This window comes from Perna viridis, chromosome 2, assembly GCF_037379345.1.
Source record: "Perna viridis isolate PV_CMFRI_1.1 ecotype Kerala chromosome 2, ASM3737934v1, whole genome shotgun sequence".
NCBI classification, from domain to species: Eukaryota; Metazoa; Mollusca; class Bivalvia; order Mytilida; family Mytilidae; genus Perna; species Perna viridis.
The window spans coordinates 21,468,632-21,495,045 of record NC_142446.1 but is presented as its reverse complement, the minus strand read 5'-3'; the positions used below and the strand labels follow the sequence as shown (position 1 = coordinate 21,495,045).

At 33.1% G+C, this 26,414-nt stretch overlaps 2 protein-coding genes across 2 annotated transcripts in view; both read right to left on the bottom strand.

Annotated features, from left to right (window-relative positions):
• Positions 1-3,312: 3,312 nt before the first annotated feature.
• On the bottom strand, positions 3,313-6,410 carry LOC148624046 (follistatin-related protein 3-like). Its single transcript, XM_088566479.1, has 2 exons — positions 6,025-6,410; positions 3,313-4,390 (listed from the first exon to the last, which is right to left on the bottom strand). The coding sequence occupies exons 1-2, from the start codon at positions 6,245-6,247 to the stop codon at positions 3,906-3,908; spliced, it is 708 nt and encodes a 235-aa protein (XP_088422605.1). The 5' UTR covers positions 6,248-6,410; the 3' UTR covers positions 3,313-3,905.
• Positions 6,411-11,451: 5,041 nt separating this feature from the next.
• LOC148624045 (crooked neck-like protein 1) overlaps positions 11,452-26,414 on the bottom strand; it is a 29,971-nt gene continuing 15,008 nt past the window's right edge. The window contains exons 8-16 of the mRNA XM_088566477.1: positions 26,101-26,279; positions 24,952-25,113; positions 24,119-24,247; positions 23,399-23,611; positions 21,994-22,140; positions 18,649-18,843; positions 16,723-16,878; positions 12,547-12,639; positions 11,452-11,895 (exon numbers count right to left, since the gene is read on the bottom strand). Coding sequence (XP_088422603.1) covers positions 11,767-11,895; positions 12,547-12,639; positions 16,723-16,878; positions 18,649-18,843; positions 21,994-22,140; positions 23,399-23,611; positions 24,119-24,247; positions 24,952-25,113; positions 26,101-26,279 — 1,403 coding nt within the window. The 3' untranslated portion in view covers positions 11,452-11,766. The remainder of the gene's footprint in view (positions 11,896-12,546; positions 12,640-16,722; positions 16,879-18,648; positions 18,844-21,993; positions 22,141-23,398; positions 23,612-24,118; positions 24,248-24,951; positions 25,114-26,100; positions 26,280-26,414) is intronic.

Below are 26,414 nucleotides of genomic sequence, written 5' to 3'. Positions count from 1 at the left end.
ACAACTTTGACATAATGTAGACTTTTGTAGGCCTTATAATGAGGATCATTTAGGCAATTGATAGAATTCAGCTAAACCTAACAGTTTTGGAGATATATGAGAAAAACATCTGTCTGACCCCATGTTCTATTTTTAGTAAAGGCAGTCATGCTTTTCAAAGGAACAAAAAATTTCACATCACTTCTATGCAGAACACCTTTAGAAACGTTCACACCCAGTTTGGTTCTGATTAGTCAAGTAGTTTCAGAAGGGAATATTTTAAAAAGAAATAACATCAAAAATAGGGAAAAAACGTCCAAAAAGGGCACTTACTCCAGCATTGCTTCGCAGATTAAAATGAAAATTTGAACACAGATAGATCTCATTATGCAGAACAATTTAATCCCATATCAGAATTTGGCTAAACCTAATGGTGGAGATATACATGTATTGTGCTATCCCAATGGAGGGGGCAGTAGCTCGCTATATATTTACTGAAAAAGAACATAAAATGAAGTTGAATCATGGCTATACCACATTTTCATCATCACCATTCATCTCAGGAGACCGTACTGTATAAACCAAATATTGTTGAAATCAAAGCTAGTATAAAATTTTGAGGGAAAATGGCCGTCAAGAACAAATTTTCATCATTACCATTCAACTTAGAATACCATGTTTCCTAGATAAATATAAAATTATTGGAATCCGAGCAACTGGTGAGTATTTCCGCAAAAATGGAAGCCATTTTGAAAATGGCCACCTAAACAAATTTCAATATTGCCGGTCAACTTAGAATATTATGTTTATCTTGTGAAAAGCTTCATCTTTATTATTCTTCCATAGTTGAGGAAAAATTTGCAAAAAAGGCATTTTGACCCCTATGTTCTATTTTTAGTTTGTTTGTTGTTTGTTGGGGTTTAACGTCCGAGCAGCAATATTTTTAGTAATGACGGCTATGTTTTTCAATGGATGAAAAACTTTAAAAAATTAGTTCGTGGAGAAACAATTATGCTAACTTTCATTAAATTTTGTCACATGGTTTCAGAGAATTTCAAAGTTAGAAACGTGAAAATCTACCCAAAAAAAATCTGTTTCAAGGGCCACAACTCATATATCTGGCGATATATCATTTTGAAAGTTTCCGCATGGGTCCATCATCTGATGGTGAACAATATTACCTACAGTCAGAATTTTACTTGTTTAAAATTCAACGGTTTTTGAATTACTTGTAAAAAAAAATGTATTTTGATCCCTATGCTCTATTTTCAGTAACAACGGCCATGTTTTTCAAAGTATCAAAAATTTTAAATGATCAGTTTGTACAGGATACTCTAAGGAACGACCATGCCAAGTTTCATTCCAATTGGTCAAGGAATTTCAGATAAGATGTTTGAAAAAAAGCTAATGACAACGGACGCAAAGTGATGACAATAGCGTCCATGGCCTTTAGGCAAGGTGAGCTAAAAAGGGGGATTTCTTTTATTTGGGCAATAACCTGAAAATTCTTCAAACAATTTTCATGAACTATTGTTGAATAGTTTATTTCTTTTATTGTAAGCTGTCTGATGATTATTTTATATTTTGGATTTAACATATTTGAGTTAAAGATCTGAATTCATACAAAGATGGGGGCAATAACCCAGTTTTGGTCTTTCACCAAAAAAACTGCCAAATGTCATGACATGGTGCTGTTTATTTTTATCTAGGCTATTTAGCTCACCTGGACCAAAGGTCCATAAACTTTTCAAATTTTGCTCAACTTCATGAAAACCATTGGACTTGTTTTAACCAAACTTGGCAGAAATGATGTATGCAAGAGCCATATTTGGTTCCGCTTGATCAAGTAAAAAGATGGCCACCAGAGTCAATTTAAGCTTCTGATCGGCCAATTTTCAAAGATCAACTCCTCTGAAACCACATGTTGAAAGTTTTAATGACCTCAATGCCTCTACAAACGATCCACTTTTTGTGTGGCTGAGTGGATGGCTGCTGTCACTCAAGTTGCCATTGAAACCCTATAGGGAAACACATTTTGGCCTAAATGCTTGCTTTTACTAACAAAAAAAACAATGTTCTGGTTTTTGGTATATTTCGTTGAAAAATTTCACATTTCAAAAAGGAAGGTTTTGATGGATATAGAGGGTTATGTCCTTATCTTTTAGGAATGAAGGACAAAAAATGTCAGAAATAAGTGATTTCTTCAACTTTGTTTATTTCATTTGACTAAAATGAAATTTCATTTTTTTTCCATTTTCATTCTGGTCAGATCATCAAGGATTACTTCCTTCTTGTAACTGGGTTATGTTGCTACAAGATTGAAGTCATCACTACATAAGTTTTATGGTCGTCATCATGAACTCGTGGATCGTTACGGTGTATCCATCTGTGCCATGAAAACTGATTTGTCTAACGGCGGGTGTTTCTAGAAAAGCAGAGGAAGCTTACCCTACCGCTGCACCTTGTCCATGCTCCCAGTTATTAGTGGAATCCGAGTTGCTCATTTGCTTTTGTTACTTTGTATGTATGATTTTAGTTTTATATTCTTTGTTGTGCTTGTCCGTTTTCCATGTCTGGTCCTTGTCCCTGGATTACATTCGTTTTGATTACCGCTATAACCTTGGTTCCCTTGATTACTCTCTCCCACAAAAGAGGGATCAAAAATATTCCTGTTACAAACATATTTCCACGACTACACATAGAACATTCTATTCATTAGATAGAGCGGAATTGTGATGACAAAAAGAGGACTGACGCAATCGGAAACACCTCAGCCTTTCTAGTTACACAAAAGAAAAACCTTGAAAGCACTAGGCGGATGGATCTGTCCGGATGTCCGGAATTTAACCGATCGGATTCTAAAATTATAGTTAAACTGGTTGAATTTCTTACTATTATCTTTTTTTCTTAGCCCCCCGGTTCGCGCCAAAATTCTTGGAAGAGTTGTTGTTCTTTATTTCTAATGATATGCAACTAAAATATTTAGCGCCACCTACTGGATAGAACTACTTTCATTCGCGCATGACTACAATTCCGGAAAATTTTTGAAGAAGAAATTCTCCTTTCTGCATCCCAGGTTAATTTTTAGTGTATCGGAAATGGCCGAGTAGTTCCGATTGAGGACTGACGGTTACATTTATAAAATCAAAACACAATACCCTCCACAACATCATTGGGAGGAGTGTATGACCGTAAAATAAACCAGCAACAAATATAACGACTGCACAAAATTTGGTAATGGATTGCATGGAACAAGTAAGAAAAACTTTAATGCTAGACTTTTCATGACAATTAACAACACTAACCTGTAGGTAGACAATAACCACACGTAACAACGTTTCCCGATTTATTCATTTCGATTTTAAAATACTGAAAGACTTATTACTATTCACCATTCAGACATGGCTTGTAAAACTAGAAATCGATTTAATTTCGTGATATCCTATATACGTGTTATAGAGACAACATATTTGTAAGATTTTGAGTATTGTTAATTATCACAGCTCTTTCTTCCGGGAATGTATACATTACATTGTCATTTAAAGCAACTGTATTCCTTCTAAGTAAAGGGTGGCAAATGAGCACCGGTATGTTACTACCCCAAGTAATACTGCTGTATGCTGATGTGTGCAAGTCCAACTGAACATAGCAAAACGAACTGGCCGGTTTCTATAAAAGTTAACAGGACTGCCAACTTGATGACCAAGATGCTGATGCATTGTATTAAAGATTGGGAAAATGAAAACCATGGATTGTAATCAAAGTTAAACGACGAAATGTGTGACTTATGCATGATGCATTATACACAAACAAACGGACATGAGCCTATAGATGAAGGCTTTTTGGAAACGTTGGCAGGACTGTAATCTATTAAAAAATAAAATAAAATGAGATCCTTGGCTTTGAACAAATATAATATTGTGTGTCTATTCATTGGTCAGCATAACAATCTTCCTTTTGGGATTTCTTTTTGCTCCATTTGTTTTTTTATTCTTTTTACCTCTGAACTTTCGTCTCCGCTTTGAGCGCTTTAGTTTTTTATTTTTGTTTCTTTGTTTCTGTCGCCGCCTTTGTTTAGCTTTTCTATTCTTTCGGCGTAATTGTTTTTTAGTCCTTCTTCTTCTGGCACTAATATCGAACTCAGTTTCTACGTATTTGACCCCTTTGCCTTCTTGTTGTGTTCCTACCATTCCACAGGCCCCTTTATGAGCCATTTTGATACGCTTCGCTTTGTGACATGAAATAACCCTCATATGACAACGGGATTCGTAAGTGATACCGTCTTGCCCACATACTTGTCGTCGTCGGCCTCGACAAACAAATGGATTCGGACATGTGCAAAGTGGTAAACCTTGCATGTTCTCCATGCAAACTTTAAACCTTGGACAGTTAACTTGCTTACAAGCACCGTCTGAAAAGAACAGAAAAAAAAAAGAAATAATGCATGCTATTTGGAATTGACACGAGTGAACATACAGTTTTAATAATAAATATGCAGGGGAGAATCGGAAATGAATAAGTATGACGATTTCAATAAAAGTGGCAAGTCAAATCAGTAATCAGCGCCCTTGGAGTCGGGTAGTGCAATTATAAGCAACCACATTTATTTTCATGAGCAAATCACTGCCTTTTTTCTAAGTTCGATACACGGTGTATAAAATTTCTGCGACACAGGTCCACCTACAGAATTAGTGTCAGGATAATACTTTGGCAAATTATTTGCAGAAATGTCACAAAAGAATTCATCGATATCTCGAATAATGGAAGAATAACAATTTTCTATCCAATTTGAATAATAACGGCATTACATTCTTCAAATAGAAACGGTAATTGCGTTTGATTATGTGCCACAATAACTTAGCGTGTCGTAGGTGTGGGAAAATGTTCGTTCAATTTCTTCAATTTTCATAGAATCATACTCCTTAATTGTTTTATTCATTGATAGGACTAGATGCTTCAAGAAATTCGTCGTATTGCACCCCTATTATAGTAGGACCCCTCGACGATGGATTTAGCTTCCCATTTCGATAGTTTGGGTTTTTAGTACTTCATTAATTTTTGGATTTGGATCTTCCTATACGTTTGATTCTAATGCCGCCGATGGGAGGTTACTAACACATGTATAGCATATCGAAATATGCAAATTATATGATTGGTATTTTTGAATTCCAAACCAATTATTAAAACTGTCGGGATTTTTGTTAACGCACTAGACTTTAGTGACCACGATTTTATCTTTTAATTTCAGTTAAATATTTTGAATTCGTGTTTGCTGCAACATGTTTATACGTTACTTCAAGGTCCGTTTTTAAACAACTTTGGTGCTGGTAGTAAGTAAGTTTACTGCATGAGTAAAGATTATGAACATTTTCTCCCGACATGTTTAAATCATAAAAATTATGTTAAAGTGTATGAAATATTAATTATGTACATGTTTAGTGACATTGATTTTAACCGCAGACGAAGTTTCAGTACAATCTCATTTTTCTTATATTAGATTACATAACTGAATACTTGAGTCAGATAACGCTAAGTAACCATAAAAGTCAGTATATAAATTATACACCAATGTACGTTTCAACAATGACAGCCGTTCTGCTGAATAAATATGATAAAATTATAGTTTAGAAACCTAGGGTGGTTTTACACCTTTTTAAGTCAACATTTCGTAATAAATGTAAACAGAATACTTAATGAAAAATCTGTATACTCTGTCCCAAGTTTTTATATGATCATTGACATATTTGGTATGTAAATTATTTCAGTGCAGCCCAGACAAACTATTATGTCGGCATTTCGGGGGTACCTAGGTACAAGTACACTTCGCAGGAGTGAAGACAACATCGCCTGAATCCAGTTGTGTATAGACAAGTCTTTTTTTTTCAAATTAATACAGGCAATAAGAAACTAGAAAAATGCTATGAAAACTATACGACTAAAACCTCTCCGGTGGTTCGATGTAGAGTCATACTAACAAACAGAAAAATTGTATAATTTAAAAAAGTTGTTTTGCCTGTAGTTTATTATGTGATTGAAACAACTGACCTTTACTGGTATAAGTATTGTTGATCTGTACATTTGTTGAACAATCTGGACAACACCTACATCTGTCTTTGACTATTTCTCCATTACAATATTGTAACTGAGGACATTTTTTTAGATCACACTCATTCGGACACGGTGCTTGATACCTTTTTAAAGGTTCACAATTAGTTAAATGTAAAAACGTCCATGCAATAGTGTTCAATATAATGTAACTTAGTTCCATCCTATTTCAGCAAGCGTTAACACTACATTTATATTTTATTATTTCATTTTATGACTCCAGACTAAGCTTTAAGACGGAAAATTGTAACATTAGAAGAACAAATTGGTATTTCGACTCTGATTTATCCCATTGGTTCACCTCGGACATGAGTAGACCAGTCTATGAAAAGAGGTCGAAGGTCGACAGTGTGCATGGGAAGGGCTTCAGTACTCATTCCCCCCTCGGTATTTTATCGTTAAAGGCTAAAGACAGATTCTAAATATCCAATTAAATTATTTGTTCGTAATCCTTTAACTTGATCGACTCTTTTTAGATGTGAATATACAACATATACAGACATCACCCCTTTAAAATAATGGATCGGTCTCAAGTGGTTTCCCATCTACTATAAGTTTAATAAACAATATTGACAAATATGAGTAACTCCATCAACGAAGCCATTAATCAAGTCAAGGCTAGGTCTCATTCAATATATATAGATTAACATGTATGATTAACAAGGTTTCCTCGTTTTTGTAACTTGGAAGCCTATTTTCCATATTTATTTCCGAGGAGAATATCAGATGAGTTTAGACTGAACATTCCAGAGGTGTCCAGAGGGATTGTGCATTAGACATTCCTTTAAAGTTCAATGAACATCTGATAAGATATTATAGATGTATCAGAGGGTATGTCAGACTTAGTCACTAGATTTCAACAATATTTAAATTCCGTCACCTGAAGCGAAGATTAAAGATGACTTTTATCGAGTTATAAAAATCATGTTTTTTTTCCTTTGCATTTTTAAATGAGTTCTTATGTATCAGAAAAAAAAACATACATTGTGGCTACAGGATCTTGTGTTTTACAGCTCTTCGAATAATAACAAAATTTATTAGTTATATCAAACAGGCATTCCGTGTGCGCACGATTCATCTTTTTAAAAGCATCAATAAATTAATTTATTTGAAGTCGTCATAGTGCATATATATATACGCGTGTATATGAATGACGGTTCTGGTCAGAACATAACCTCCCCCCACCTAAGTTTATGCTCGAACATTTTGGTTTATTAAATAATCACTGGAACGGAACATCTCTTCGGTCAGACACAGTTCACTTGAATCTTGATAAGTGTATCTCGATGCAATTAGAAATACTTTAATTTGATTTGTAACAAGCTTTCTGATTTGTTAGTTCTCTATCAGCAAACCAAGTTATTTTGTATAACTTGCTATTGTACTGTAACGTCGTTAACAAAATAACGTTTTGATAGCGAATCAGTTGTTTAATTCTTTCAGTATCAAAATTGAAAAAAATATTCAAAACTTTAACGATAATAGCTGTTAAAAGATAATAGTTGATTAAATAAAACAAAACAATACTAGAATGAATGATACTTGTATAAAGCCACATAAAGGAAACTAACTATATTCCTAATCTGATATGCAACATCTAGTCCAAAGAAGGACACACCCGAGTCTATATAAAAACTGGAAAGTTGGAAACAACCAGATTGGTTCTGACTTGATACACGCAATGATATTTGTTTAACGTATAACGATTCTCCTCTTTAACATGATTCGATAATTGTTAAGTAATTTGAGGTGTAGTGAAACTTGTGCAAAAATAATATGATATTAATATCCAATCGAGGGGCGTTTGATACCCTCCGCTCACCTCCCTACAAACCATACAAGTAAACCCATAAGTCATTCAGTCACAATGGCATCATGTGACAAAGAATGCGTGAATGTTTCATCAAATTCCATACAGCGGTATGAGAGTGGTTGCGGATTACAACTGGGGACAGACGACCATACCTCCAGCTTTTCAAACTGGGGGGGGGGAGGGGTGTCTAAGTTCATTGTTGTGTACACAACATGGATTAGAGTAAGTTATGTGTATAACCCAGATGCCTACTGCTTCATTTTTTTAAAAACTAATTTAGTATAAAAATGCGCTGCGTTTCTTGAAATCCATCAAGGCTTCCAGAACATAAGGTTTTAAAGCAGAAAAGATTAAATACGGTGGACATAGGGTTATTCAAAATGCATTCAAACTTACAACCTAGCCAGTGGAATACAGGCCTTAATGTTTCTTATAGATAAGCTTATAGATAAGTCCTTCTTCAGGTACTTAAGTCGACTGATAAAACCGTGAAATCCGTTATTTTGCAAACTTGAGAGCATCTATTGGAAGTGTGAGAATTCTACAGCCTAAAAATGATGTTTTGAGCAAAAATGAGAAAAAAATCGCTTCGTTTACATACGTGGGTTATAATAAAAATCCTTGGTTTACATTCACTCCTCACGAATAATTGAGAATTCAGTGCACTTATACCTTTGGAGAAAGCCATGCTGTTAATGGTTCATCGTTTTAGAACTGAATGCTCGTATTCTCATATAATAGGTTCGTTACATTTTCATTGATTTCAGTGTGTTTACTGACGTAACCATGTACTTTCTCCGGAAATGATAGTAAATTAACAAAATCGGGTGTGAAAAGAAACGAGACTCAGGCGTTGAAACACGAACAATCATGTCACAAGCACTTGGGTCCAGGATTTTTTTAAAATCTCAATACCCCCCCCCAACCATTTTAGCCAGTTCTGACGAAAATTTCGCCATTTTTTCGCAATTTTGACCCTCCCTTCGAATTCAATTTCGACGGGGGGGGGGTCAAAATTGCAAATTTTCGTCAGAACTGGCCCATATTTGTTAAAAAAGTTAATTTTTCGATTTTGGGGGGGACAAAAATATTAAAATTAAAAAATAAATCCTGGACCAAAGTGCTTATGAACTATGAGTAAGGAGTTATATAGACACAATGAATGCTTTGATTCTATTATAAACGATTGTTTATTAAAAGTGAAGGCTTTTCTTAAAAAAAAACAAAAAAACCATGCACTGGAAATATCCTTGTTTAATAAATTGAAGTCATTTTTAGAATTAAAAAAAAATACTTTGCAGCGTGCAGCATGGATACAATCATAATAGGTTAAACTCGGCTCACTTGTGACTAAGTGTGGGTACACTGCTAGTTTTTGACACACTTAGACATAAGTATGGGAACAAAAACTGGTTTGGACACAATATTGCAATAAAATTGAAATTGAATTTAAGTTGTAAGAGAGTAATGAAGGGAACAAAGGCTGCAACAGTAATCAAAAGAATGTAATCCAGGGACAAAGACCAGACATAGAAAACAGACATACACAACAAAGAACATGAAGTAACTAAAATCATACATACAAAGTAACAAAAGCAAATGAGCAACTCTGACTCCACTAAAAACTGGGAGCATGGACCAGGCGAACCGGTAGGGTAAGCATCCTCTGCTTTTCTTGATACAACCACAGAGGTTAAACCCTGAGCAGTTGGGGTAAATTTGGACACACAATTCAAACTTAATACAGCTTTTAATTTTATATAGGATTAGATATCTGACACAAGATAATAATTTGACCAGAATCGAAGTAGTAATTTTTGGCCAAAATGTTCCTTTGGGTATTGCATCTTGTGGAATAATTTCAAAGTGAACCATTTCCCTTTACTGAAGTTATTATCCAGAAATCAGAAAAAAAATACTTGTTTCTAGCCCCTTTGGGGCCCCTTATTCTAACTTGATTCAAGTCACAACCCCAAAAATCAACCCCAGTCTTCCTTAAGTGATATGGCACTCTCAAACAGAAGTTTTTGTCCGTACAAACAGAAAAAGCTTGTTTCAGTGATATTTTGGAGAGAATTTCTATTGTGCATCACCCTTTCATTGAATTTAAAATGTTGAAGACAGTTTGAAACACTTTTGAGAAAAACAATATTTTGTCATGAAGTTAATCTATAAATTTTGGCCAAAGCCTTTTGTGGCCATTAAGTATAATCAATCGTAACCAAAATTTTATAACATATGTAAGTTGTCCATTTAATTATTTTTGCCATGTATGGTCACCATTGGCTTAGTAAATGCAAAGATATATGCCAAAATGTGTTTTCCCAGATGGTTTCAATAACAAATCTGAGTGGCCACAGCCACCTGCTGAACCACCTGATCCACAAAAAAAGTGGATCTTTTGTAGAGAACATTGAGGTATTAAACCATATTAAGTTTCTAAACATTAGCATCTGTAGTTTCAGAGGAGTTGATCTTTGAAAGTTGGCCAATCAGAAGCTTAAATGGCCTTTGATAGCCATCTTGTTTAATCAAGCAAAACTTTGTAGAGGCTTTTGCATACATCATTTCTATCAACCTTGCTTAAAATTGGTCAAGGGGTTTTTATGTAGTTGAGCAAAATGTGAAAAGTTTATGGATGATGACCTTTGGTCCAGGTGAGCTAAGAACATAGGCAGGAATTTTCATGAGAAATCTAATAAAAAAATTTTTAACTGGACCAGAAACAAAAATAAGTTTTTTGGACCCTTTTACTCGAAAACTGCAAAAGACATCCAAAATCTGATTAAAAAAGAAAGGCAATGATTTTCATGAACAATCTGTTGAAAAATAATTTCATGCACAGGCAAATTTTCTTCACGTGATGTTCACATGAAGTGAGCTTCACGTGAAATTCACGTAAAAATCACATGAAATTCATGTGAAATTAACGTGAATATCACGTGAAGAAAATTTGCCTGTGTATTTCTCCTGATGTTGGAATATGACATTTGTCTCAATCTAGCATTAGCATTCACCATATTGGCTGTGTAGTACATTAACTTGGTTGACAAAACTAAGCTACAATCTTATAATGAAGCGAACTGAAGACTAAATCTGATGGTATTCAACCCCTAAACTTGACAGTCTTACAAAGTAGTTGACAAGAAGTAGCTAACAAGATGTCAGATAAGAGGATTCTGATAAGAAAAAGTTTCAAACTAAGTTTATTAGAATATGCTACCACCATACTGACCCAGACAACTAGACAAGTAGATGACATGAGCACACTAATAAGAAATGAAGCAAGAACAAAAATCTCCAAACACTTCATTAAGATAATACAATTTACTATATTGCACCTAGTCTCAGCTGACCTACACCTAAATATGATCAAGAAAAGGAGTCTATTAACATTAATTTATAATTTTCTAGCCATGGTTGACCCAATGAATGAGGGTACTACACTGAAATAAATAGCACTGCACAAGGCATACATGATTGTATTTTTATTTGACCTGTATCCATCAGTTATCTCATTTTCTCCTTGACTAACAATGAATTACACATACTGCTTACATTCATCATTTTTATTCCATAATAGACAATGAAAACCGATTGTCATTCCTGTCCACTCAAATTCAGCTACACAAATTAGAAAAAAAACTTATTATGACACTGCTGCCTTTTATAAAATGATTCTTGATGAGTTGTGTCATATGTATTATAATGATGGCTTCCACACAGGAGTATGTGTTTTTTTATAAGACATTGATATAATGAGTCAGCCACTTGTCAATTATATTGAGATCTACAGTTCCATCTAATGGTGCTGTGACTGACTTATGTTTTTTTTATTCATAATCCAAAGCAGAATTATTTCCCTTGTGCTAACTTTCTTCTTCATTATCCACCTTTTGTTTCCATTTTTTAGCCATGGCTAACAGTTTAAGATTAGGCTGAGCAGCTTCCTCATCAGGGAAAATATAGTCATGGTATTCTTCCCAACCAGCATCAGACTGAAAAAAAAAAGGCAAAAAAAAAATGGATTGTTGAGCAGATTAAGGTTTTCAGTAAGATGACATGAGAATAAAATAAAGCAAGACCCAAATGTAAATAGCAAAATTCATAGTGACATTTAAAACTATATCAAAATAATTGGGTACATAGTATTCCCAAAATATATATAAGCAGTATTGAAAAATTACAATAAATATGAAAATGGTTTAAATGTTTTCTTACTATACATTTACAGGGGTATACTGTGTACTTAATACCAAGTTCATCCAGCTTTTTGCATTATCAACATCAACATGTATGTAAATAAAACTGTAATATTGGCAGGCACCCCCTTTTTAGGATAATTGTCATTTTTATGTGTAAAATTGACTAAAGATGGCAAACAATGTTCTAGCACCCCCTTTTTCTGAGGAACCAGCTGGCACTACTCCTTTTCAAAGTGTCTGGATCATTTGTTCAATGATCTCATTTAAATTTTTAAAATACATTCTCATACTGAAAAGGTAAGTAGTGCTTTTTTGTATATATGTATGTATTTAAAACTTATCCAATTATAGCTGATATAGAAATAGGCAAATGTTGTTTGTTTTTTATATCAGGATTTTTGACAAAGATCTTCCACTATTTATGTATTTCAAAAAAAAACATACTCCATCTTCTGTTTGAATCTTTCGCCTTTTCTTGATTTTTTCTGGCATAAGTTTTTCAACATGTTTCTGTGTCTCTACACTGCCATTATCATGCTGAAAAAAAAAATTTTATCTGATGTTAAAGTTGTCCCCATTATTATTTCTGTAAAGTTTGGTCACCACTGGGTTGGTAAAAGCAAAGAAATGGGCCAAAATGTGTTTCCCCATGGGTTTAAATGGCAACTTTGAGTGGCCACAGCCACCTACTGAGCCATCTGAGCCACAAAAAAATGGATAGTTGGTAGAGTCCATTGAGGTCATTAACCCTATCAAGTTTCAAAACATTGGCACCTGTGGTTTCAGAGAAGTTGATCTTTGAAAATTTGCCAATCAGAAGATTAAATGGCCTCTGACAGTTATCTTGTTTAATCAAGCAGAACCAAAAGTACCAGTAATCTTTTGTAAAGGCTCTTGAGAACATCATGTCTGCCAACTTTAATTAAAATTGGTCATGGGGTTTCTATTTATTTGAGCAATATGCAAAAGGTTACTGATGACAGACACAAAGGAATGGCATAAGCTCACTAACTTGATTCCCCCACTTCTGCATTTGATAACATTCACCTTTTAACCTCCATTTTGATTTGGATCCAAATCTAAAATAGAAGGTGCACAACGAAAACATGTAATAACGATTCTGTGAAAGTTTCATTCAATTCCATTCAGTGATATGAGAAGAGTAATGGATAAGAGATAGGTCCCTAATGTTCCCATATAAACAAATGACAAAATCCAGGTTTTGCTATGTGAAACCACCAAATTGATTTGGATTAAATTATAAAATAGGAGGTGCAAAATTGGAACATGTAACAATTATTCTGTGAAGTTTTATAAAATCCAATTCAGTGGTGTAGAAGTATTGGATAAGGGCAGGGTCCCTCTCTGCATTACAGAAAGAAGTAAGGACAGACACAAGATGCATATTTTTGATCCCTAATTCCTAAACAGTAAGGGCCATAACCCCTTAAATCAATCAAAACCTTCCTCTTGTTTCACAAATTCATATCTATACATGTTTCATTATGTTCTTACCAAGACAACAGAAAAATGTTTCTTTTTGGCCTTTTTTTCTTTCACACTATAGGTCATAACCCCTAAAATCAATCACAGCCTGACCATTGTGGTAAAAACCTATTTGTACAATTTCATTTATGTACCAGTAGTTAAGTATATAAAATGTTCAATTCATTAATTGTTAGGTTTATTACTCCAAAAATCAGTGGAAGCCTTCCTTTTGTTGTATGAATCCTCGTAATACGATTTCAGTTCCATAGACCTTTACTTAAACTTGACTCGAAACCGGTAAAATGCTTGTATTGGTCCTTTTTATGGCTCTTTATTCACAAACTATCCTTGCACAAAAACCAAGTGGTTACAGACCAAGACCACAACACATGACAACAGCCTCTGTGGACTTAAATGTATAAAACATGAAAAGAAAATAAAGCTTTCATAATTTCACATATTCTATCTACAGATACTTGTGATAAATAACTTTCTTAAGTATGACTTTCTGGCCTACATTACAAGTTAATAAAATATTAACATTATTTTGGCCTATGTAACAAGTGTTTCATTCAAACACAAGTATAAAATAGTAAGTGACTGAATATTGTAATTGGAGAGCAAAGCTGAAGTGTTTTCCTATATCCTTTAAAAAGGGAACTGCATAATTTAGACAAGAAAAGGTCATCAAGTGCTTCATACTCAAAGTAACTAGAACAGTCCTTAAAAAGGACTAATACCACCTATGCCATGATCATATCTAGTACAACTCTTGTTGAAAAGAAAAAGACAATATGAATATCTTCATATTATACTGCATTAAATGTCACAAGAGTCAAGTAAGAAATATTGAAGGAGTTGGGAACTTAGTTACTTCTGAAATAGACAGACAGACGGACATACTGAAATCTATACAACTCCAAACTTTGTTTGCAAGAAACGGGGAGAGGTTTGATACTGCATTATTTATATGATCTTAAGATATTGTACACATAAAAAAAAGAAATGCTGTGAGCAAATCTCACTCATTGATAACGCAGGACTCCTATTTTGCACATAAATACCAAAAAATCATTCAGATGGAAATGTAAAATAGGAAGTGCACTATGGCATCATGTGTTAATGAATGTGTGAAAGTTTAATTGAATTCAATTCAGCAGTTTCTGAGATGATGCAGATGAAAGCTAGGGAAAGACAGACAGCATACCTTCCACATTTTTAAGTTGGGGGTATAATGCAGTACAAAATCAAAATCAGAGAAACACACAGTCCTTAAACTGATTGGCAAAACGATTTGACGGATCGTTGACTGCTGACTAATTGATCCCTGATGGATCGATAACTGATGACCAAGTATTGTTATGTAAAATGACGAATGATGTGTTTAAAATAAAAGAAATGTGAAATGAAAGTAAAAATTGATGTTTAATTCTATTCTGTGTGATCACCGGTTAAATGGATCGGTTTGATGGATCGATGACTGATCAGAAACTGATTGGTGACTGAGACCGATTGCAATTTTTGTGGCACAGATTGGTTCAGGCACTGTAAATAAGCTGCTTTGCCACCTTTTAAGTGATAAATTAATTAAAAATGTGGCAATCCACTTAAAGTCAATGATATATGATGAGCTTCTAATGGTTTCCTTTCACAAATCATATAGATAAGTAGTTAGTCAACTTTATATAACCTCTTAATCTATTTTTAGTGTTTTTTTCAAGATTTATGTGTGACACATGCATGTATCAACTTGAGTCATTACATGTGTACTAATCTTGATATCAAGGAGGCTACACAATACAACATCATATCCATACAGGAAAGTACAGCTTGAAAGTAGTACACCCATTTATAATTAACCCTTCAAATATGTCACCTCAACACAGTGCACGTTTTATGTCATATTAGACTTCCCTTATATCATATATGCTCACATTCAAATTTTCCTGCAACCTTAACTGTTGCAATTTGATATCCTACATTACATTTTTTAAAGAAAAAAAATAGTTCTGGAAGAAATGTGTCCAACTGAACTATCTACATAAATGTCTGTAATATTTCATGTTTAATACTGAGTATCAAGATATGAGGATGACAGTTTCTGCAACTAAACATGACCCTAGTTTTCTAACCTTCAAAACAAAACTCTAGCAAACAGAAGTTGATGCGTGTCTTGGATGGAGAGCTTACAGAATGTTCCCATAAGGGGTTGCTGAGAAATTTGCAAGAAAATTCACAAACCCTTAAAAGAGCAACAAATCCATTCTAGCAAACAGAAATATGATGTGCAAGGGAGGGAATAAAAAGAAATGTTCCTCTTGTTGAGTGGTTCATCAGATTTTTGAATTAGTAAATGATATTGCCATTTTATTCCCATGACTTAGACTTACTTCCAGATTAACTAGAGGAGTAATACAGCTGGACTAACGATGAATTGTGCAGAAACAAATATAAGGAAATAAGTATTCAAAGATTAAATTTAAAGCTTTGTTTGGATCCTAAAATGAGAAATTTTTCAATTGGATTTACAAATTCAAAATAGGAGGATAAAAAGTCACACTGAGCCTATGTTACTGTTATACATGTGTCCACTTTACATAAAGTTTCTATGCTAAAAACCGAGGAAAAAGTTTAATATTAAAATTGCCTTTGCAAAAGATTTCAGGAATACAAGTATTAGTTTTTCTCATGAGGGTGGCCATATATATATATTTTTTCAATTTGATTAGTTCCATTTTACAGAAAAGAGTAAGACAAGTAAGTTGTATAAAAAGTTTAAAAGGTATGTTACTGAACATACTTCTAAGTATGGGGAAACATACAATGAAGGAAGGTGCTTGAAACTTAAAGGTCGGAGTATGGAAGAACAACACTCCAATCTCTTATCATGTAGGAGAAAGGACAGCAAAATCAGTTTGTTATTTCAAGCTAATATCAATAGATGTATGAATAATCAAAACCACCAGTGACATCAAATTGGCATGATAGTCCAAGATGAAAAGAAAATTATTTGTAGAATACAACCAATTATACTGTATCATAAGACAAGAGAAATCGAGAAAATTTATAACCTTGTATTAACAATTCCCATAGACCACCTTTATCTTTAAACTAACTATTTATAAAACAAACCTCAAATTCCTGCCAAGACTCTAATAACATCTGTCTTTCTTCTTTCTCTCCAGTAGTCTTCAGTTCTTTATTAGCTTCTTTATATGCTCTTCTGGCATTCTCTATACAATTATCTTCTCCTGTTGTCTTCTCAAATTGTGCAAAACTGATCCAAACCTGGAATGGTTTGTCATATTAGCATTCTTGAGCTCATATCTACATCAATTTCTATAATTGTATTAAAAAACACTGGCATTGATGGTATACAATATAAAAAAAATGTATTATTATACCTCAGTAATTATTTTCCATACATATCTATCACACACTGTTCTGGCTTTTATCCAGTACTTCAAGAAATTGCCTATTGATGGCCAACTATTTTCACAACTATTTCCCTTCTAAAATTATTTGACCACTAATGTCATCACATTTCACAGCACAGAGTTCAGTTGCACTCACAGTATTGGTTAATGGATTTTAAAACTGCATTCAGATATTCAACATTCATCTTTATCAAAATCTTAATTAGTTGATAGACTTCTAAAAGAAATTTAGTGGACTATTTAACTAAAAAAGTAGTGATAAGTGAATCCTTAAAATTTCAATACAGAAGGGTATGAAAGACCAATGTAAATATTATGCCTACACATTCATGCAATTTGTGCATAAAATTGGACCGAAAAAACATTTTATTCAATCTAGAGATATAATTGACATTGTTTACAATGACATTTCTGTCTGGTATCATCTTGGTTTAATAAAACACTAACTGAGTAGATTTTGTGGAATACTAAATTTATTTTTCTAAAGTAACAACAAATGTATGCTTTCAAACAAATGTTTTGAAAAATAAAGGCACACTTATGGGCAAAACTCAATAATATATATATAAAATATAAAAAAGAGGGGTAATTCTTACGAATTTTAAGGACCATTCAAACAAATAATAAAGGCTTATATCTACTTAACAAAACTAAAAAAATCCCCATGTCCACCTATATGAATTCAAAATATGAAACAAAAGGCTCCCAGGAGCCTGAATCACTCACCTGGTTGAATTTTGCCTCTTAAGGGCAATAAATTTAAAAAGAAGTTGTCCAACAGTTTTGACTCAAGATGACTTTGGTAGGACTTATCATAAAGATCATTTCAGCAATTGAAAGTTTCTTTCAATCTATTATAGTTTTCAAGATATTGGCCGAAAACTGTAAAAAAAAAAAACAAAAACAAAAAACACATCATTTTTCATCTTTCAAGGTCAATAACTCTTACAAGGAGTTGCCTGCCAACTTCGATCCCTGAAGACTTTTGAAGGCCTTGTAATAAGGGTCATTTCAGCAACTGAAAGAATTTGGCTAAACCAAACGGTTTTGGAGATATATGCGAAAAAACAACTGTCTGATCCCTTTGTTCTATTTTAGTAATGGCGGCAATGTTTTTCAATGGATCAAAAATCCCCAATTCAGTTCTATGTAGGATACCCCAAGGAACATTCATACCAACTTTGGTTCCAATTGGTCAGGTAGTGTCAGAGAAGATGATTTTTGAAAGAAATAATATTAAAAATAGCAAAATAACATAGAAAAAGGACAAGAACTCCAACATGGGTCAACAGATTAAAATGAAAATTTGACCACAGATAGATCTCATCATGCTGAACACTTTTACTCCCATGCAAGAATTTGGCTAAACCTAACAGTTCTGGAGATATATGCAAAAAACTACTGTCTGATCTCCTATGTTCTATTTTTAGTAACAGTGGCCATGTTTTTCGATGGATCAAAAATCATGTGATGATCATATCTGTATAGATTTCTAACTTCATCCTATCTAACATGTTGTGTTCTCTGTAACAGACACCTGTATAGATTTCTAACTTTATCCTACCTAATATGTTGTGTCCTCTGTAACAGTCATCTGTCTAGATTTATAACTTTACCCTACCTTAACATGTTGTGTCCTCTGTAACAGTCGTCTGTATAAATTTCTAACTTTATCATACTCTTCTTGTTCTATCTGGAAGTCTATGTAAGATTTCCACAACACTTCAGGCATATCAAGTTTAGGTTGATTGATAGCTAGTTCATAAACAGCTTCAGCACGATCTATATCACCCAATATAGTCTCTAATTCAGCATACTGCAACCAAAATTAAAAGAACAATCATTTTACATTCACAGATGCCATGAATCAAGAACAAAAGGCCCCCATGAGCTTGAATCGCTCACCTGCTTAAATTTTTGCCTTTCAAGGGCATTTCATCAATTGAAAGTTTCTATCTATCTACCTGTTATTGTTTTCAAGATATTTGCTGAAAACTGCTAAGAACATCATTTTCTGCCTTTCAACAGCAATTACTGTAACAAGGAGTCGTCAAACATCTTTTATCCCCACAAACTTTTGAAGGCCTTACCATAAGGATCATTTCAACAATTGAAAGTTCCTTTCCTAGTTTGTTTTTATGATATTGGCTGAAAACTGTAATAAAAAGTCATTTTTCATCTTTCAAGGGCAATAACAAGGGGTTGTCTAACAACTTTGATCCAAATTGCAAATTTTTATAGCCAGCATTCCACAGTATTGTAGAACTGCCTAATTTTGGTCTTGTAATCTGATGCTTTATAACATTTATCACTTTAAAAAATTGTCAAGCATCTGTAAATCTATATATCTAGAAATAGCTCCAGCCATGGCCTTCAGGATGCAGCAAAAGTTTTCTGGAAAAAAATTACCCACAGCAAATAAGGTTACCATAGAAACTATGCAAAAATATGCGAAAATTTGCAAAAAAGTTCATAAAAGCAGGTTTAAAAATATCAAATTTCCCGCAAAATATCTTAAATTTTTATTTCATCCCCTGAAACTGTCCAAACCTATTCCTTCGAAAACCCATCCTCATATGAGCATCACCGGTTAGATCTTGAGCTATTTCACTTTGTAATCCACTTATTCAATTTAGCATGGTAAAAAATTGACTTACTTTCACTTTCACAATGAAGTCAAATTGTCATTGAAAAAAGCCCCTTCAACATTGAAAATACATAAAACATTGCAAAATACTTTGAAAAGTCCCCTTTTACAGAAAATGTTTTATCAACAACAGATTCTTCATTTTTAATCACTGTAGCAACCACCGGTTTCCATTAATATCATTATTCATCCTAGCCAAAAGCGTGAAACTAAACTAAACTGTGGAGTGCTGGCTTAAGCAGAATGCAATATGAAATATTGTAATTTTCTAGTTATTTCTTGAAAGCTTACTGTCTTACAAGTAAAATGATACCAAATTTATCAAAATTGGACAATTGATAAAGAATGCAATATGAAATATTGTAATTTTCTAGTTATTTCTTGAAAGCTTACTGTCTTACAAGTAAAATGATACCAAATTTATCAAAATTGGACAATTGATAACAATTTCAGAGGCATTCTCGTACTAGACTATCTCCTTCATTAGTACAGAACCTTCCTTTTACCTAAGTGCAGATATGCATTTCACTTGTTTTGCTATAATCATCTTTTAAATGAAAATTTCCAATTGAAACATACAAAATTATAACCCATATGTACCTATAAACCCTAAATTTGGGGTTTTGTACGCTTTTAACACAGGTTTTATGCCAAAATAGTGCATTTGAAGCTCATCGCATGAAAAATCACAGAAATCTGAATGAACTGAAAACCAAATAATAAAAAGTCCACTCCAGGTCTAAGGTTATTAAACCTTTGCTTATTGTGCACTTAAAAGTTGCCCAGTTAACTATTTTACATGTAACCTGCACAAATATTTAGGTTTTAAAAATATATTCCATTCTATGTGATGGCAAGAGCCATATTCACACATGAATTAGTTCAATGATTGTTTTGTTAACTTTGCAAAAAAATCAGCATAATTGGTTGCTAGGGACTTCTTAGCTAACAACAACATAGGTCAATACCATAAGTTACATCTTTTTAACCCTTGTATCAAAGCATAGCATAAAAACACTAGTTTCTAAGATGTAAAGCAATTTTTTAAATGTGTAGGGGTATTGGCAGCTCCCTTTAAGGCTTTATAATAAGGATCATTTCAACAATTGAAAGAATTTGTATAAACCTTATGGTTTTGGAGATATACGAGAAAAACTTCAGATTAATCCCTTTGTTCTATTTTTAGTAACAACAGCCATGTTTTTCAACAGATACAAAAATCGCCATACCAGATCTATGCAGCATACCCTAAAGAATATTCATACCAAGTTTGGTACTAATTGGTCTTGTGGTTTCAGAGGAGAATACTTGTGAAAGAAATAACATTAAAAATAGGATACATCGAAAAGGGCAATTACTCCAACATGGTTTAATAGATTAAAATGAAAATTTGACTACAGATAGACCTCATGATACTGAACACTTTTACCTGATGTCAGAATAGGCTAAACCTAACAATTTTTTTTACATATATATGCAAAATATATTCTGTACAACCCCTTTGTTCTATTTTTAGTAATGTGACCATGTTTTTCAACAGATCAAAAATCTCCACATCAGTTCTATGTAGAATATCCTACGGGACATTCATACCGAGTTTGAAATTGGTCAAGAAGTTTCAGAGGAGAAGAGTTTTGAAAACTTTTGAAAAAAAAAAGCTAAAAAGAGAATACTCAAAGCTCCAAATGGGGTTACATGTTAAATCCTTAAGTTAAGTTAATTCCTTTTGGAGTCCTCTGACTCCTATGTTATGTTATATTCTCCAAAAACATCCTTTTATGGACATCAATATATGATGCCCAATTTTTCTACTAAATTTCATTTTAATCCCTTAAGTAGTTTAGGAAGGAGTTAGTTTCTACTTACAAGGTTTTAATATAAAAAAACCTTAAGTTGGAATCATTTCACTTTTGAGTTCTCAAACAATATCCCTTCATGCACATCTACATATGATATCTAACCTTCCTACAAAATTTCCTTAACTGGATAATAAATAAAAGGACAGCGTTCCAATGTCCTCCGTGAAAAAAAAAATGTGTAAAACTTAAAATTCAATGAAATTTTCTAAGTCCAAGAGCCGTAACTTCTGTAAAAATCATTCACCCATAACCAAAGTCGAACTTAATCTGTAACTCTTCATAATAAGGCCACATACCAAAAACAAATTTATTTGGTAAAAGCATAATCAAAAAAGGTGGATGGACGGACAGACGGATGCCCAGCATTTCCAGGTCCCCTCACAACGCGTCGCAGGGGACAAAAACTTCATCTAGTATTCTAGACCAAAAGTGGTTACTTACTAGTATTCATTTCTTTTACCTTAATCCATGTAGTGCAATTTTCAGGACCAAACTCGAGGAACTTTTCATATAATATGCGACATCTCTCAAATTCTCTTAACTGAAGTTCTAATTCAATGTAACCTCTGTACAGTTTGTTTTTTGGACATTTTCCTATTGCAATACCCTGAAATTATAAAACTGAGTAATTATCGACTTACAAAGTATGTTTGGTAGATACATCTTTTTCTGCCTATAACCTCCCTTGTCTTAGAATGAAATAATGGTATATCTATCAGACCATTCACTGATGCATGAATTATAGGATATTTTTTAACAAAATATTTCAATAATCTCACTCTTTTCAGGAAATGTAAAACAAGAGGTTGCTCACAATCTTGTGCTAAAGGATACTACAGAAACTGTGAAGTCAGCCTTATATCTTGATCAACACCGAGAGATGGATAGTCAAGGAAAACTGTTGACCAAACTAATCAACAAACACAATGACTTTCCATTCTGTATTGTCAACTTTCCTTTCAACTGTGGCAACCACCTGTATATGGAGTTTTTATATCACAATTCATACGTTATGCCAGAGCTTGCCCTAACTACGCAGACATTATGTATCACGCTAGACTTCTTACAATAAGGCTTCTGAAACAGGGTTATGTTGCTAAAAAATAAAAGTTTTATGGTCATCATCATAAACTTGTGGATTGTTACAGTGTATCTATCTAAACCATGAGAATGTGTCATAGTTTTCCTTTCTTTTTTCATCTAACCCTGACTTGACTTTTTATGAGCAACTCGGTGAGTGTTTCTAGAAAAATTGAGGATACTTACCATACCAATGCACCTAGTTCATTCTCTCAGTTTTTAGTGGAGTCAGAGTTGACCATTTACTTCTGTTACTTTGTATGTATTATTTGGTTTATTTCATGTATTTTGTTGTATGTATCTGTTTTCCCTGTCTAGTGTTTGTCCCTGGATTACTTTCCTTTTTTGCTAGAATCTTGGTTCACCTGATTACTCTTTTACCTGTACTCAAATCATAAAAAGAGAAGTTGAAGCCAAGTAGAACTGAAAATAGGAAACAAAATCAAAAATCAGATAAATCTTGCACATGCAACAAACTATTTTCCACAGCCTAAGGCCTATTTAACAGAAACTTTGCTTTGGGCAGATTAAATTGGAGAAGGTCTATAACTCATCATGATAAACCTAAGTACAATTTATGAAATGATTTCCCAAACTGAACTGATGACACAAATAGATTTTTGACAAATAGGTGATTGAACAAACAAACAGACAAACAAAATTACGATGACTGCATTGTAACTCTTCTTTCAAAAGGTAGCATGTGTAACTATTATATTTCTAAGAAATAAAAGGTAGTAGACAATAGATCCTTAACATTCTTTCATTGTTAACAAAGAACTTACCATAACCTTTCTTGCACCTTGTAGACTTTTCTGGCGAATTTCAAACTGAGCAAATAACAACCATATTTTAGCAAATGTAAAGGTTTTATGAGGTATAACATCAAGGCAGGCCTTATAAACTTCCCGCACTTTGTCAGAATCTTCATTTTCCAGTTCTTCATAAACTGCATAATTTATCCATAAATATATATATCTCCTCCAGTGACGTTTTTCCTTACATGAAAAAAAGCGAAGAGTATTTACAGTCATACCATTTTTTTCATTACTATTTAAAGGTTTCTTTATATCACTTCATCATATTTATTTTGTTTTCATTGGCCAACATGGTAAAATTTACTGAATCTGTTTTCTTACTAATTTTTGTCCCTTTTTTATAATAATTTTATCATGATTATAAAAAAAAAAATAAAACCAAAGTGTTAAGCATTGCAAAAGAAAATGTCCCTACATTTCTGTGGAATAATTTTAAATCTCTTCTTTCTACCCGACAAAGAATGCATTGTAAGTAACTAGAGTCCAGTTTATTCCTTTACAAATCTTTGGTAGTACTCTCTCTTTAGCTTATTCTCTTAACTTCAATTAATGTCAATTTTCCTCCCTTTTTCATAAGGCTATAAAAATCTTTTAAAACAAAATAAGAGATTTTTTTCATGTTTGAAAAATTGGTGACTGGTAGTTTAAAGCAAATTGTAAAATTAACAGTCTTTTTTTAATACTTACTTTAGACGGTGGTATATTAGCTATAGCTCTTTCATAGGTTTCCCTTATTTGTTCTGTATTACCATCAGCTTCTAACAATCTCAAGTAATCAAACCAGGCATCATAGTTGTAAGGATTAGCCTTCACTTCCTAATAAAGCCACCATACATGATTAATAAAAAGAATCATAACCAAAAAGTATAAATGTCTCTGCAATCATAACCAGCAAGTATAAATTGTCTTCTCAATCAAAACCAATGGTAGAATCATATCCAGGAAGTATAAATGTCTCTGCAATCATAACCAATGGTGGAATCATATCAAGGTAGAATAAATGTCTCCTCATTCATAACCAATGGTGGAATCATAACAAGGAAGAATAAATGTCTCCTCAATCATAACCAATAGTGGAATCATAACCAGGAAGTGTAAATGTCTCCTCAATCATAACAAATGGTGGAATCATAACCAGGAAGTATGTGAAGTCTACCCAATCATAACCAACAGCAGAATCATAACAAGGAAGTATAAATTATCTCCTCAATCATGACCAATGGTGGAATCATAACAAGGAAATATGTAAAGTCTCCCCAATCAAAACCAACAGTGGAATCATAACAAGGAAGTATAAATTGTCTCCTCAATCATAACCAATGGTGGAATCATAACAATGAAGTATGTAAAGTCTCCCCAATCATAACCATGGGAAATTTGATAGTACCAGTAAATACTTATCACAAGAAAAAAAAACCAAAATATTATTTATTTAAGAAATCCATTCAAGTAAGCAGTAAATCTGATCAGAAATACATTTTATTCATTTCCCTTATCTTTACTGATCTAATAATATTTACCTCCTCATATTTAAAACGTCTTTTACTGACAATAACATCTTCTATGGCAGCCCTGCTTCCAAATTTCTTCTCATGTATTGTATAATGTTTGTAAATATCCTGACAGCTGTCCTTTGGTAAATGGTCTAAAGCATATTTGTATATCAATCTGGCTCTTTCATGCTGGAATGAAATGAGCTACATGTACAAAAAAGTAATACATGTATATCCACTTACCTATATATCACCTCTATCCCAAATGTGTTGCTTTTGTGGGTCTCTCAAATAACAAATTCAAATTTCCCATGAAAAGCCACCTTTCAATTGGAAATAATCATTCATTAACAAATCAGATGGTTGAAATTTTCTAAATAAATGAAAGTTGCAAAAACCACAAAATTTGATACCAAATAAAGTCTGTGTCTTACTGATATGTTTTCATAATGAAGCTATTATTTCCCGAGACAATCATTAATTTTTCTTTCTATCCAATAAAAAATTCACTGACTGCATCCCAGAAATAAAATGTTTCACAAGGTGCAGTTAGATACAACCATAGAAATTTTAACCCTGAATATTTGGGACAAATATAGACACAACATTCATACTTAATACAGTTTTTTATTCATAGTGATGTCAGACAAAAATCTCATACTATTGGTCCCTATTTCCTTCATGGATATGATAGACAATGCCAAAAGTTATACCAGTTCAATTTTGTTACAGCACTGTCTGATCCAACTACATAGAAATCCAAACTCATACTAAAGTCATCTAGTTAAATGCTTGTTTTTGGTTCCTTTTTTGCTCCATTCCTAACTAGTAAAAGTAATATCCCCAAAAATTGATCAAAACTTTTTTGGGGGTGTTATAAAATATCATTAAGATCTATACTTTTCTACTCATGGTATTGTTTAGAAACGAACTCACATTTTCCCCCCTTTTTCAGCCCCTATTTAATAAGTCATAACCCCCTAAATCAATCCCAGACTAACTTTTGTGGTATAGAATTTTTTATTACATTATCATTGAGATCCTTATGCTTATACTTTACTTACAAAATTCCAAAATGGTTTGGGTTATTCAATACTAACCTTCCTTTTAGGGTTTTAAACAATTCTTTACAAACCACTTTTGATATATCATCACCTCTTTTAAAAAATTTTATACCTCTTTTTGCCCTTCCTCAAACTTTGCAAATGCAATAAGAAGTGTTTCATTCATATTTTCCTCTCCAAAAAATTCAACAGCTCTTTCGTATACTCTCCTAGCACTGTTAATATATCCATTTTTCTCCTCAAATTTGGCATACTTTATCCAATTTTTCACCTCTGGATGAACAAGGACAAGTGATTTAAGTTAAGGAAACTGTTATTTCATATTTAGATATAATGCATTTACCACAATAAATATCAAAATTATAAATCCAACACAAAATTTTGCTAAGTGTCTGTTAATAAAAATGTGCCCTTTATTGACAAGGG